Raw genomic sequence first — 13,793 nt, 5'->3', positions numbered from 1 at the left:
CTGGCTTATAGTGAGGAGAAGCCAGAATCCCTGGTAGGTGCAACATGGTATAGGATATTCATTACCACCCTTTGTTTCTTTGCTGTCTTCAATCATTAGTAACTAAACTATAATAGAACTTGGTAAATTATACAGATTGCCTACTTCACAACTACTAATACAATGGTTAGTAAGTTATAATAGTCTGAAATCTTTTTTTTTTAAATCAAGCCTTTAGAAAAGAGAAATCATGCAAAATGCCAATATATTTTTTATCACAATCGCAAGTATGGAGAAACAAATACTCTTCAAATTTAATATCCTGTTTAGTTTTGTCTTAGTATAATAGATTTATAGGGATGTGCAAAACTCACCTATTCAGGGCTGGTATGATTTCTCTAAAAATTGTAGTTCCTGAGCTGGTCGGTTTTTCACGTCTGCTTTGCTTTCAGTAACTTTTACTGCACTAATAAAAGTGCTAATAAAAGAAAAAAAATCTTTGAGATTTCTGCTCTTAGCAGCCTTTCCAGATCATAGTCTTCCCGAGGTAACAGCAACAAAAAGTATAATAATATCATTTGTTGTTGTTGTTAGTTGTGAAGTTGTGTCCGACCCATCGCGACCCCATGGACAATATTCCTATTTGTAAGTTAATACATGAGGGTCTAGATAGGTATTCAGCTGCTGCAGAAGCAGAATCATAAGAACTAGGATAGTGCAGTGGTTAGAATACAGTACTGCAGTACTGCTCACTTCAGGAGTTCGATTCTGACCGTCTCAAGGTTGATTCAGACTTCCATCCTTCCAAGGTCAGTAAAATGAGGACCCAGATTGTTGGAGGCAATATGTTGACTCTGTAAACTGCTTAGAGAGAGCTGTAAAGCACTTAAGCGGTATATAAGTCTCAGTGCTATTGCTATTGCAGGAGAATAAAAAAGGATTAATTTGCCTCTAATGTAAAAACACAAACTATGAATACAATATTGTACAAAATTAGCATGTAAATAAGAAGTTCAATGGTAGTAGTCTGCATTACTTTTGCAGTATTATTTTATATAGCAATTACAATTGCAAAAGGATGCATTTTATGTTTGGAGAAGAACTACTAACTAAGAAGTTAATGTTTCAGAAAAACAGTTATATTATTATATATTATATCTCTCTCAAAAAGAGAGAAATTTTTGAGGGATTTGGAAAGACCTTAAGAATCTTAATTTTAATTTAATATTTCAATATTTGCTTCAAACAGAAGAGGTGGAATAGCAGAATGTCAGATAGTTGAAAACTCGGTGACTAAATAAATTACTCTGAATTATTTTCATTGGAATAATTTCTTCAGATGAGTAGGCAGGTTTGTCCTCTTGAATCTAGAACATTTCATAGCATTAGCTTTGGAAGATACAAACTCTCATATATTTTATAATATAACAATATATTATATTGTTCATCATATAAGAACAATCATAACAATAGCACATATCATATATGTTCTATTGTTATAACACATAATATCACCATTCACTTATTTATCACTTGAGGGAAGGGAAAATTGTACTTTGGTTTTGGATAGATCTTACAGCTTTTTTTATAGTTCAAGAGGAAACTTTAATATAGACTGTTGCTTAATGAGGGTGTGTTAAATTTTGTTGTTGTTCCTTAATGACTTGACCTATATACATGCTCCTTTCAGTTCAAGAAGTTGAGCCTGTATTCAGTAGATAACGCTATATAGTTTTGGTTTGTAAATGTTAACAGGACTAGAAATTTGTTATTCAGTAAGCAAAAATGGCTTTCTATTTGTCTTACCACATTTCTTACTTTTCTGATACAGATCTCAGTCCAGAGAATCTGTTCTGCATGTGCAAGGACTAGTTGCTATAAGACTTCAAATGATTTTACAGGGAAAAAAATCAGCCCACTGCATACCCAAAAGTGCTTTTTCCAAAAGGCAACTGGGCTTTCTTGGTTTTTTCTTTAACATTTTTTTGCTTGTCCTTCAGAGAACTGAAGAAGCTTATTGGATGAGCAGCAAATATTTTCAAAGACAAAAAAAAGTTCAGTTCCCTTTTGGAAAAAGTACCTTTAGGACAATCATGACTAGGATGATTGAGAATCTCCATAGACATTTAGCCCACAGAAGGTTATGTTTTTTTTCCCTGTCAGGCAGTCAAGTTATCTTTTTTATACATGGATGCGGGCTTGCAATGCTGTATTTCAGTATAATAATACTCTTTCATTCATTGCTTAATAGAATGTGGAAAAATACAATAGCCAAACTGTGATGTATTTGTTTTAGAGAAATTAAATGTTAACATTTCTGTTTCTCACCTTTGCAGAAGACGCTCAAAAGGCTATATACATAGCTCAGAGTGGCACACCCTCCCCTCAATAATAGCCCAGTGAGGTATATCAAGTTGAAGGGAGGTAACTGGTCCAACATAACTTGGTAATCTCACTAATGGATAGCTGTTCTTTTGTGAAACTGCCCTTTATGAGTTTCAGGTTACAATTTCAACAAATTCCATCCACTACATATGCCTGTTAGAGGACATGAAACTATTTGAAGAGAGACAGATTATGATCCCCTGATCTTTCCCTTAAAAAATGCTTAAATGGTTTGCTAAAATAGTGCCTTTGGTTTCTGGACCAGAGGAATAATAATAATAAAAAAAGCCCACAGTCTTTTTCTTTTAAACATTGTTATTTTCTCTTTCAGTCAATATAATTGAAAGAGAGAACAATGTTTAAAGGAATTAATCAATTGATAACCAATGTAATTATTTTATTATTAAAAATTAGCTTATTGATCAATTGAGGTGTTTCATTATAGTTCAAACTGAAATTGTAAAATTATTGAATATAATTTTAATATAATAGCATAAACAATTTAAAATAGTTGCAAAATTTTAAAAAATTCTAAAATCCGGCTTCGGTTCGCATAAGCGCATAATAGAAAATTCAGATCCTTCAAGACCCCCCCTTTTTTTCCCCTCAAAGAATTGTGTATACTTACTATTATTATAGTATTCCATATAAAAAACAAAAATTCAAACGTCTATATGAAGAGAAAAATTCTGTTCTTATATTTCGTGTATAATTAAATGCTGTTTAAGGAAGTAGTGGGATTAATGTTCTGTACTGCAAAATAAAATCTGTAATATGCAAAGGAGGAATAGGTTTTGCCTGAATAACAAACATATATAGCATGCAAATATTAGTCACTGATTAGTTAGTATTGCAGATGGGGATAACAATGGACATGAGGAGGAGGCAACCATACCAGCAGAGGAAAGGGGTTTGATTTATGTGAAAGAAAAAGAATGTGTTTTCAGTTAGCCAGATGAATTTTAATGTTACACAAAGGCATGCTAATTTTACACATCTAGAGGCATTTTAAGGAAGGATGTTTGTGACTGGACGTGTATAATCTTCCCCTCTGCAAGTTTAGAATATTTAAGAATGCTTTATTGGCCAAGTGTCATTGGACACAAAAGGAGTTTGTCTCCTGTGTACAAGCTCTCAGTATACATACAAACAACAAAGTATTACAATCATAGGATACCAATAGGGAAAGGTAGTAGAAAAGATGAGAAGGATAATAGTAAAACAATCTTACTACATGGGTAAATAGACATAGACAGAAGACAGTATTGTGGTAATTAGGTAATCAGCAGAATGATGGCATGAAGAAAAAAACTGTCTCTGTGTCTAGTTGTTTTGGCATGCAATGCACTATAGTGGCGTCCTGAGGGGAGGAGTTGAAACAGTTTATGTCCAGGATGTGAGGGGTATGTAGATACTTTCCTAGCCCTCTTTCTGGCTTGTGTAGCATATAGGTCCTTAATGGAAGGCAGGCTGGTTGCAATTGGTTTTTTTCTGCAGTCCTAACTATACATTGAAGTCTGTATGTGTCCTGTTCGTTTGCTATTCCAAACCAGACAGTTATAGAAATACAAATGACAGATTCAATAATTCCTCTGTAGAACTGTATCATCAACAACTTGGGCAGTCTGAACTTTCTGAATTAACACAGGAAGAACATTCTTTGTTGTGCCTTTTTAATGATGGTTCTAATGTTAGGTGTCCATTTCAAATTCTAGATGATTATAGAACCCAGAAATTTGAAGATCTCTATTATTGGTACTGTGTTGTCTAATACAGTAAGAGGTACTAGAATAGTAGGGCTCCTCCTAAAATCCACTTTCAACTCTATAGTTTTAAGTGTGTTCAGCTCTAGGTTGTTCCGCCTGCAGCACAGGGGCAATTGTTGTTCAACCTTCCATCTTGAATGATGCAGACTCATCACTCTCACAAATGAGACCAATGACTGTTGTACCATCTGCAAACTTCAGTACTTTAACAGAGGAATCCTTAGAGATGCGGTCATTGGGATAGATAGAAAAGAGTAATGGAGAGAGCATACAGCCCTGGTGGGACCCTGTGCTAATTGAATGGGTATTCAATCTGATTTTACCTAGCTTCATTTGCTGCTTTCTATCTGTCAGAAAGCTTATAATCCACCTACAAGTGTGGATAGGCATAGCTGAGTCAGTTTAGAGTGAAGCATTTCTGGATGCTGAGCTGAAGTCTACAAACAGGACCCTTGCACAGGTCTTTTGGGATTCAAGATGTTGTAAGATGTAGTGCATTGCCATGACAACAGCATCATCTACCAATCTATTTGCGCCAGTGGTGGGATTCAAACTTTTTTACTACTAGTTCTGTGGGCGTGGCTTGGTGGGCGTGGCATGGCTTGGTGGGCATGGCAGGGGAAGGATACTGTAAAATCTCCATTCCCACCCCACTCCAGGGGAAGGATACTATAAAATCTCCATTCCCTCAGGAGAAGGTTACTGCAAAATCCCCATTTCTTCCCAATCAGCTGGGACTCAGGAGGCAGAGAATAGATGGGGGCGGGGCCACTCAGAGGTGGTATTTATCAGTACTCAAAATTTCCGCTACCAGTTCTCCAGAACTGGTCAGAACCTGCTGAAAACCACCCCTGATTTTTGCGATAGGCAAACTACAAGGAGTCTAGCAGAGGATCTGTGATGATTTTCAGGTGGACCAACACTAACCTTTCAAAGATTTTTATAACTATAGATGTCAGAGCAGCCAGTCTCTAATGGGCCTGCAGTGTAAGCTTATCAAAGACTAAGGTGTACAGTGCATATTATGCAGATTGAAAGGCACTGGAAAACAAGCCTGTCTCTCCTCATCCCATTTTTATGAAAGTGTGCCATTCAATTTTTATGATCCTTTTGATTTCTTTATATGGTAGAAAAGGGTGGCAAGTAAACTGCACCTAATTTAATATATAAAGAAACAAAAGTATAGTTCTGAGAGTCATAAGAAAAGCAAAAGATGATAAAGCTCTTTTTTTTTTGGTTACTACAATATACTTGTGCCCTAACTATTCTGGAAAATTAGATATAAAAGTTACAGTGAAATCACTATGTGAACAACTTTAATCAACCCGCTTTCTCTTAATATATTCTGATCAGGACTATATTATGCTTAATATTTTGTTCATAAAGTCAGGAAAGTTTTATAAATGAGATGTAAATTGGGTCTTGATTCCATTTGTGTGTTGCTATCATATTTTATCATATTTTCCATGTTTCATATTTGAGCTGTTTTCATTACTGCATTTTAAAAGGTAGATTTTTATCCATTTTCCCTTTTACTTTTCACATATTTGTACAAGATTAGCAATTATTTCCAAGATTTGTTGTATTTGAAAATAATGCTTGTGTCATGGTACTTCATTAAAACTAAATATGATGGTTTGCAGTTTCTTGATAGGGAAAATGTATTGTGTCATCTTGTATCAAAATGTTAGGGATGAAAAATACTGGATTTGGATAAGATTTCTGTAAAAATGCTGTGTTTATTTAGGAAAAGACACAAAAGACAACATACCTACAAAGGTGAATGATACAGATAAAAGTATAGAGTAGACTATTAGTCTTGTAAAAGTTAAATTAATTAACTAATTAATTCAAATTATATGCTACCTATCTCACCGATAAAATGACTATAATGCTCAAGAAGTGGTTGTAATAACTGTTGCAATAAATACTGTGTTTTATAATCTTGTAGATTATGGCACAATAAAATGCTATAACATTTCAGATGTGACAAGATTTTTTAAAACATTACTAAGAAAAGTAGACAGGTATTAATTTGTATTTAATAGACTGAACAGCAAAATCATTGTCTTTTAAATTAAGGTTATACCAGGAACTCTGGTGGCAGTTATTTTTTTTTTTTTTTTTTTTTTTTTTTACTCAGTCAGCTCTTAAGTCATAGTACTGTGAAAACACATTGCATTTTGAGTTAGGTTTGGCTATAGAAAAAAGGGAGCAAAACCTAGAATGAGTTTTGAGAGATAAATAAAGTTGGGATACTTTGGAAGGCAGATAGTTTCTTATTGATTAGTGACTTCAGGCAAGTATATCTATGATCTTAAGAATGTCTGAAGAGATGTATATGTTAATTAAAGAACTTCATCAGTTTTATCCATTATTTTAAATGTATAGATTTTCAAATTGAGGACAACTTTATTGGGTAGGAAGAGAACAGCTAAAGACATTTAAGGGTACTGTTGATGAAAAATAACCCTAGGGTAATTATGATAAAATCGATATATCTTTTGAAAGATATATTTATTTTTTGCCCATTCCTATCTTCAATGTGATTATTATTATTTAATAATAATAACGAATTATTATTTAATTCGTTTTAATCTATTTTAAATTTTGTATTTATATGTTTTATTCTATGGCTGTTCACCGCCCTTCGGGAGTAGGGCAGTATACAAATTCAATAAAATAAATAAATAAATAAATAAATAAATAAATAAATAAATAAATAAGCTTTATTCATAAGGGCCTCACACAAATTCATGTATGAGTTGCAGTATCAAAAAATTTCAGACTATCACAGTGATTCACATTCCTCCTCTCAAAGGCCTCCATTATTGTGACTTTTTCTGCACTTTATTAAATTGTGTCACTTCTTAGCAGTGTGGTGACTTTGGTTATTTTGTTATTTAAATTTCCTTGGTTTTATTTTACAAAAAGACAACATACACAGTTTTTAATAGTAATAACAACTAGACAACCCATGACCTGTTGGCTCATGAGACCTATTTCTTTACCTAAACTGAGAAATAGAATGAGCAAAAATGGGCAAAAATGTAGTGGGAGCAGGTGTGACTTCTGGCTTCCTGTTGGCTTCCCCATTGACTTTCCTGGGAGAAAGTTGGCAAGGTGCAGTGGAAATGATGATCACTGACCGTGGCAATATGGCAGCAGTGAAATAACATTGCCAATCCTATGGGAGTAATGGGTTCCAGATTTTTGACACATTCTTTAAGTTATGTCATTTGAGGTACATTGATTCAAAAATTGTTGTCCTATGATGTACAGTTTTGCCCAGTTGAATGTTACAAATAGACAAATGGGAATGGTTTAGTAGTATATAATGAATTAAAATGTCTTAAGAAATCTTTACAGGAAAATCTACATTTAATGTTCCATTTGGGGAGGAAAGAGTATCAAATCCAGATTTACATTCTTTATGTAGTTTATGTCATTTCCACTTGATTTTTTTTTACATATATTTGATATCATAATTTCATATTTGAGGCTTTTACATAATTTGTGCAAATTTATGTCATTTGCAAAATTGTGTTATTACACAAGTGATATAAAATAACAAAATTGAAAAAAATAACAATTCGTTAACAATGCTTCAAAATTAGTAGACATTATACTTTTTTTTGTAGGCAAAGTCCAAAATAAATTTTCTCCATTGCGTCTGACATCTGCTGAGTGAAGGGTCAAAATATTGAGGTTTCATTATAATTAGATAATAGTCTGAAATGCACAATTATTATTTTTTTTTCAAAAAAGGCGGAGGAAATCTCATTTATTGAGCCTGGATAAAAAAGGCAAATAAAAAAAGATACTTAATATTGTGTTATATGTTAATACACTTAAATATGATTATAATTCATTTTATCTTTTTAAGTGTGATAATAGTTGTATTATTAAATACAGTATTTAAGCCAAGAAACTCATAAACGCATTCTGAACATGCTATCCAATATTTTGTTGAGCTATTCTAATTCGTCCAGCATTTGGTACTGAATTATATAACCACATCAAGATTCAAACTGGCATTTACAGCGAATGATGTTGTGGGGCGAATATAATTGCTTCTTCATTATTTAATTTATATATATATATTGATTGCTATCTTCTGTTATTTTAAGGCTTTTATATTTTATGTTATTTTAAGTTTTAGTGCCTCTGTTTTTTCCTTTAGATGATGTATAAAGTGTAATTGATAATTGATCTTTGACCATAAATCAAATTATAATAACTAAGTAAAATAAGCTTTTTGAAATAATTCTACTGTCTAGTTCTCTAAAATTTCATCTGTTTATATGAATAGGCTACCATCATCATAATGATAAAGCTGACAATTGTTGAGATATAATTGACCCATGTGTATTGCAGATTTGCAGATCTTAAATTATAGAGTTATATGTAGATCTGTATTTCAACAGACTTCTTATGGTAAAAGAGTACTTCGAGCCAGTTAGGTCGGAAATGCCTACCTTAATTGAATGTTTTCTTTTTTTCTCCTTCTCTTCTTTGTCATGTAATATTACAAACCAAGCACAGTATTGAAAAGTTACGTTTAGAGGCCAATTACAATAAAAGGGAATAGCATATAAAGTCCACATTAACTTCACTGGAGTAATTTTAGTCTTCGGACCCTGGTATTAATTCTTAATTGTCTGCTGAAATTTGAAATATTAGATTTTGGCATTTTAATTCCACTGATTTATTTAGTAAACAAATATGTCTTCACATTTAACATATAATATAATATATCCTGATTTTTAAACAGACGCCAAATCCCACTGCAAGTGAGTTTATTCCTAAAGGAGGATCAAACTCCCGACTTGGTAATATGTCACACTCAAATATATCTGCCTTCTCTCAAGCCTTGTTCTCTCATCCTTCCATGGGAAATCCTGCAAATCCTGGGTTAGCTCCAGGTAAGTTTAGAGTAATTTGTTTACTTTTTAAATTAAGATATAGCACATGTAAGTTGCTAAGTAGTAGTAACCAATTTATCTTATTGTACTTTAGGAATTTATTGATATAATAAATCTTGGCTATGCAAATTGTAACTTCATGTAGTTCTAATCTCTTTGCAACCTTATACAAATTGCTTTGTTATAAGAGTAATTCTTAAAGGTTTCTTGTCATTATTTGGCATTAGTAAGTTATGCATTTTAATTTTATAGGCACTAAAAAAAGAAGTTATTAATTTTACCTAAAGTAGTGGCCGGGGGCACAAACCTGTACAAAAGTGTAGATGTGGTTGCAAAATAATACATGAGCAAAACAATGAAAAGTCAGGATTCTGGGATGCTTGATTACAAAATCATTGATGTTCATATTATTTTGTTTTTGACAGTAAATGCTCATCACTGTTCTTGACTTTTATATTAAAGTATATTAATATGATATATGATATTAAATTATACTCAACCAAAATCTCTATCAACTGTCCTTCCAAAATTTTGTAGATTTTATAACTAAAAATATAGGAGTTTGGAAACTTCAAATATCTGAATCGAGATTCTGATTCAAAAGCTAAGTTGTATTAAGTTTTCAAATAATTCCAAAATGAATTACTGAACTGTGGTTTGAATCAAATCTTGTGATTAGTTCAAACATCCTATATTGGGGTCAAAGGAGAGAGAGAGAGAGAGAGAGATGTTCTTTCCTTTGGTCAGGCCATTTGTGCTTCAAGACTTAAACCCTTTTGACTACAAAATCTATAGAATCTAATTAGCTGTCTTTTCTTTTGATAAGGTTGGACTTGGAATCACATGGGGCTTGAGATCTGCTGGGCTAAGACCTCTTGAAAGTAGATCTTGCTTAATAAGATTCCTGTGTAGTTCTATGTAGATATGTATACTATAGATAAATTCAATTTTTTGAAAGTTGATTTCAGGGACCCAGCAGTACTCCGGCTGGGTGATTTTGAGCCAGCTATGCTTTCTCAATCCAAAACCTCACACCTCACAATGGGAAAATACAAAGAGGATGGATGGGTTTTTATGTTGTGGAATTTGTTGTAAGCTGCCTGGAATCACTGTGCAAGAGTTGGGTGGTCATATAAAGGTGTTTAATAAATAATAATTATGTATGTTCATTGCCTTGAGTTAATATAAAATAATAAAAGCTGGATAAAAAAAATACAGAAACTAGATGAATAAATAAATGTTGGTACTTGGAAAGGAGTTTATTTTTAAACAATCTCCTTTAAAGGAATTAGTTCCAATGTTAGAGAGATTCAGGTTAAGGCAATACTAGACAGCTTATAAATGGCCAGTCACTGTCTCTGAGTCCAATCTACATTCTATTTAAGAATAAAATGGGAAGAAACAATACTCTGTGTGTGACCTGAAGAAATAGTGGAGTGTAGATCTAACAAAAATAAATGAAAACTGTATCTTGATCTATATTATGAAATTTCTTGCAGTTATGGGTATATAAAAATCACACAAATATACAGTGGGGCAAAAAAGTATTTAGTCAGCCACCAATTGTGCAAGTTCTCCCACTTAAAAAGATGAGAGAGGCCTGTAACTTCTTCTTTAAGAGGCTCCTCTGTCCTCCACTCATTACCTGTTTTAATGGCACCTGTTTGAACTTGTTATCAGTATAAAAGACACCTGTCCACAACCTCAAACAGTCACACTCCAAACTCCACTATGGTGAAGACCAAAGAGCTGTCGAAGGACACCAGAAACAAAATTGTAGACCTGCACCAGGCTGGGAAGACTGAATCTGCAATAGGCAAGCAGCTTGGTATGAAGAAATCAACTGTGGGAGCGATAATTAGAAAATGGAAGACATACAAGACCACTGATAATCTCCCTTGATCTGGGGCTCCATGCAAGATCTCACCCCGTGGGGTCAAAATGATCACAAGAACGGTGAGCAAAAATCCCAGAACCACACGGGGGGACCTAGTGAATGACCTGCAGAGAGCTGGGACCAACGTAACAAAGGCTACCATCAGTAACATACTATGCCGCCAGGGACTCAGATCCTGCAGTGCCAGACGTGTCCCCCTGCTTAAGCCAGTACATGTCCGGGCCCATCTGAAGTTTGCTAGAGAGCATTTGGATGATCCAGAAGAGGATTGGGAGAATGTCATATGGTCAGATGAAACCAAAGTAGAACTGTTTGGTAGAAACACAACTGGTTGTGTTTGGAGGAAAGAGAATGCTGAGTTGCATCCAAAGAACACCATACCTACTGTGAAGCATGGGGGTGGCAACATCATGCTTTGGGGCTGTTTCTCTGCAAAGGGACCAGGACCACTGGTCCCTTTGCAGGAAAAGAATGAATGGGGCCACGTATCGTGAGATTTTGAGTGCAAACCTCCTTCCATCAGCAAGGGCATTGAAGATGAAACGTGGCTGGGTCTTTCAGCATGACAATGATCCCAAACACACCGCCCGGGCAACGAAGGAGTGGCTTCGTAAGAAGCATTTCAAGGTCCTGGAGTGGCCTAGCCAGTCTTCAGATCTCAACCCCATAGAAAACCTTTGGAGGGAGTTGAAAGTCCATATTGCCCAGCAACAGCCCCAAAACATCACTGCTCTAGAGGAGATTTGCATGGAGGAATGGGCCAACATATCAGCAACAGTGTGTGCCAACCTTGTGAAGACTTACAGAAAACGTTTGACTTCTGTCATTGCCAACAAAGGATATATAACAAAGTATTGAGATGAACTTTTGATATTGACCAAATAGTTATTTTCCACCATAATTTGCAAATAAATTCTTTCCAAATCAGACAATGTGATTGTCTGGATTTGTTTTCTCATTTTGTCTCTCATAGTTGAGGTCTACCTATGATGACAATTACAGGCCTCTCTCATCTTTTTAAGTGGGAGAACTTGCACAATTGGGCTGACTAAATACTTTTTTGCCCCACTGTATGTCTTTTTAAGTTATGTGGCTTGAGCAAGAAATGTAATATGGAGAAATAAAATTAAACTGAATCTTTTACCTTGAGAAATTGTTCTGAAAATATAAAATTTCTCTGGATGAAAAATTATCATTTAAATCAAACTGGGAGATGATGATTACATTCATTCTTGTGCGTAGCCTAGGGAATCTTAATTTAGCATTCTTCATTGTTTGTTCTTCAGGGTCAGAGATTTTTTTTAATGTCATAGATAACTATGGATAGAAACTGAATTTCATTCATAAAAATAATAATTCTACCAAATTGTTTTTCCTTAAATACAATGCCTAATAATATTGAATAGAAAATGTCAGAGGTCAGTAAATGTATGCTACTTTTTATTTGTTTAACTTTGTCATATTTCCTACTCTTTCATATTTCCTATAATAAAGATATTTCATTTTCTTATGGGTGATAGGCGAATGAGAAAACTTATTGATGACAGAATGTTGCACTTCAGAGATTGCTGGAATGTTCTGTTCTTCCTCCAGACTATATCAAATCTTGTTGTCATTTTAGAGGAGATTTTAATATGATATGGAGGGAGGAGAAAATAATTTTCTGGAGTTGTCTGCAATGGAATGCTCCTAAATTGGCAAGTTTTACAGATCACTAGATTTATTATAAGGCTGGGGTATTGATTTCAATATGTAACCTTGAGGTTGTGTCAATCAACCTACATGATATCTGTTAACAATTTTATTTGAAGACTGAATATAGGCTGAGGTTGGGAACATTTTCAAACATCTTGTTCCAAAGTTCTTTTTTTCTGATCTGTAAGAGAATTTGTAATTTTTCAAGATTTAGAGTTCATGCTGGAACATATTCCTAGTTTACTAGCAAGACTTTTTTCCCTTTTTATTTGCACAAGGAATGTCACTGTCAGCAGGATCTTCACCCCTTCATTCTCCTAAAATCACGCCTCACACATCTCCTGCTCCTAGACGAAGAAGTCACACACCAAATCCAGCAAATTATATGGTGCCTACTAGTGCCTCTACACCAGTTACTAATGCTGTCTCACAGCCCCCCACAACTGGCCAAGTGATTCAGAAAGAAACTGTGGGTGGAACAACCTATTTCTATACTGACACAACTCCAGCACCTCTAACTGGAATGGTAAGATTTAGCTTCAGTTGTGAGGATACTTGTCAGCAAAAAATTATTTACCGTTATTTTCAGTACTTAATTGCTATTAAATGTCCCTTCTTCATATTTTAATGATCTCTTCTCTTCTTCATATTTTATAAAGGAGATATTACATGCACTCAGATATGATAAACTATGTTAGCTTTGAGTTAATTCTTGGCATGGTAAGCCATTGTTATCATGGTAAACAGTTATAGCTTGTTCCCAAAGTAGCCTTTTATCTTTTTGCATAGGCTATAATTTTTGTACTGTTCTTATCCCCTAGAATAAATGGGAAGAAGCTATAGCTCAGGGGCAGAGCTCTGGTGGCAAGGGATAAGGTATCTTAGTGAAATTTTTTAGAGCTGTTGCCAATTGGAACAGATGTTAGCATCTAGATGTCATTGAAGTGAATGTAAAGTATTTCTGTATTTTCATTAGAAATGCTCCTAAGTAAGTGGAATTTAACAGGGAGAGTAAGCTATTTTTTAGATAGAGGGCTACCTGATGCCTCAGGTTTGCCTAGAAAATATTACATATTTGCCTAGAAGACACTTGTATTTTAAGGATAGCTAGCTTCTTAAAGAATTTGATTTGTTCTCTGAAATGAG

At 34.2% G+C, this 13,793-nt stretch overlaps 1 protein-coding gene across 7 annotated transcripts in view; it reads left to right on the top strand.

Moving 5' to 3' along the window:
* PAN3 (poly(A) specific ribonuclease subunit PAN3) overlaps positions 1-13,793 on the top strand; it is a 71,919-nt gene that overhangs the window by 29,344 nt on the left and 28,782 nt on the right. For all 7 annotated transcript variants that reach the window (XR_011600354.1, XM_070942830.1, XM_070942827.1 and 4 more), the window contains 2 exons: positions 8,905-9,055; positions 12,926-13,173. Coding sequence is in view for 6 of the 7 variants with exons in the window: in XM_070942830.1 (XP_070798931.1) it covers positions 8,905-9,055; positions 12,926-13,173 (399 nt within the window). In the remaining variant the exon portion in view is untranslated. The remainder of the gene's footprint in view (positions 1-8,904; positions 9,056-12,925; positions 13,174-13,793) is intronic.

This window comes from Pituophis catenifer, unplaced genomic scaffold (genome assembly GCF_029215685.1).
Source record: "Pituophis catenifer annectens isolate HBS135680 unplaced genomic scaffold, rPitCat1.0.hap2 SCAF_4, whole genome shotgun sequence".
Lineage (NCBI taxonomy): Eukaryota > Metazoa > Chordata > Lepidosauria > Squamata > Colubridae > Pituophis > Pituophis catenifer.
The sequence above is the reverse complement of the archived record's forward strand: the minus strand, read 5'-3'. Positions and strand labels throughout refer to the sequence as shown.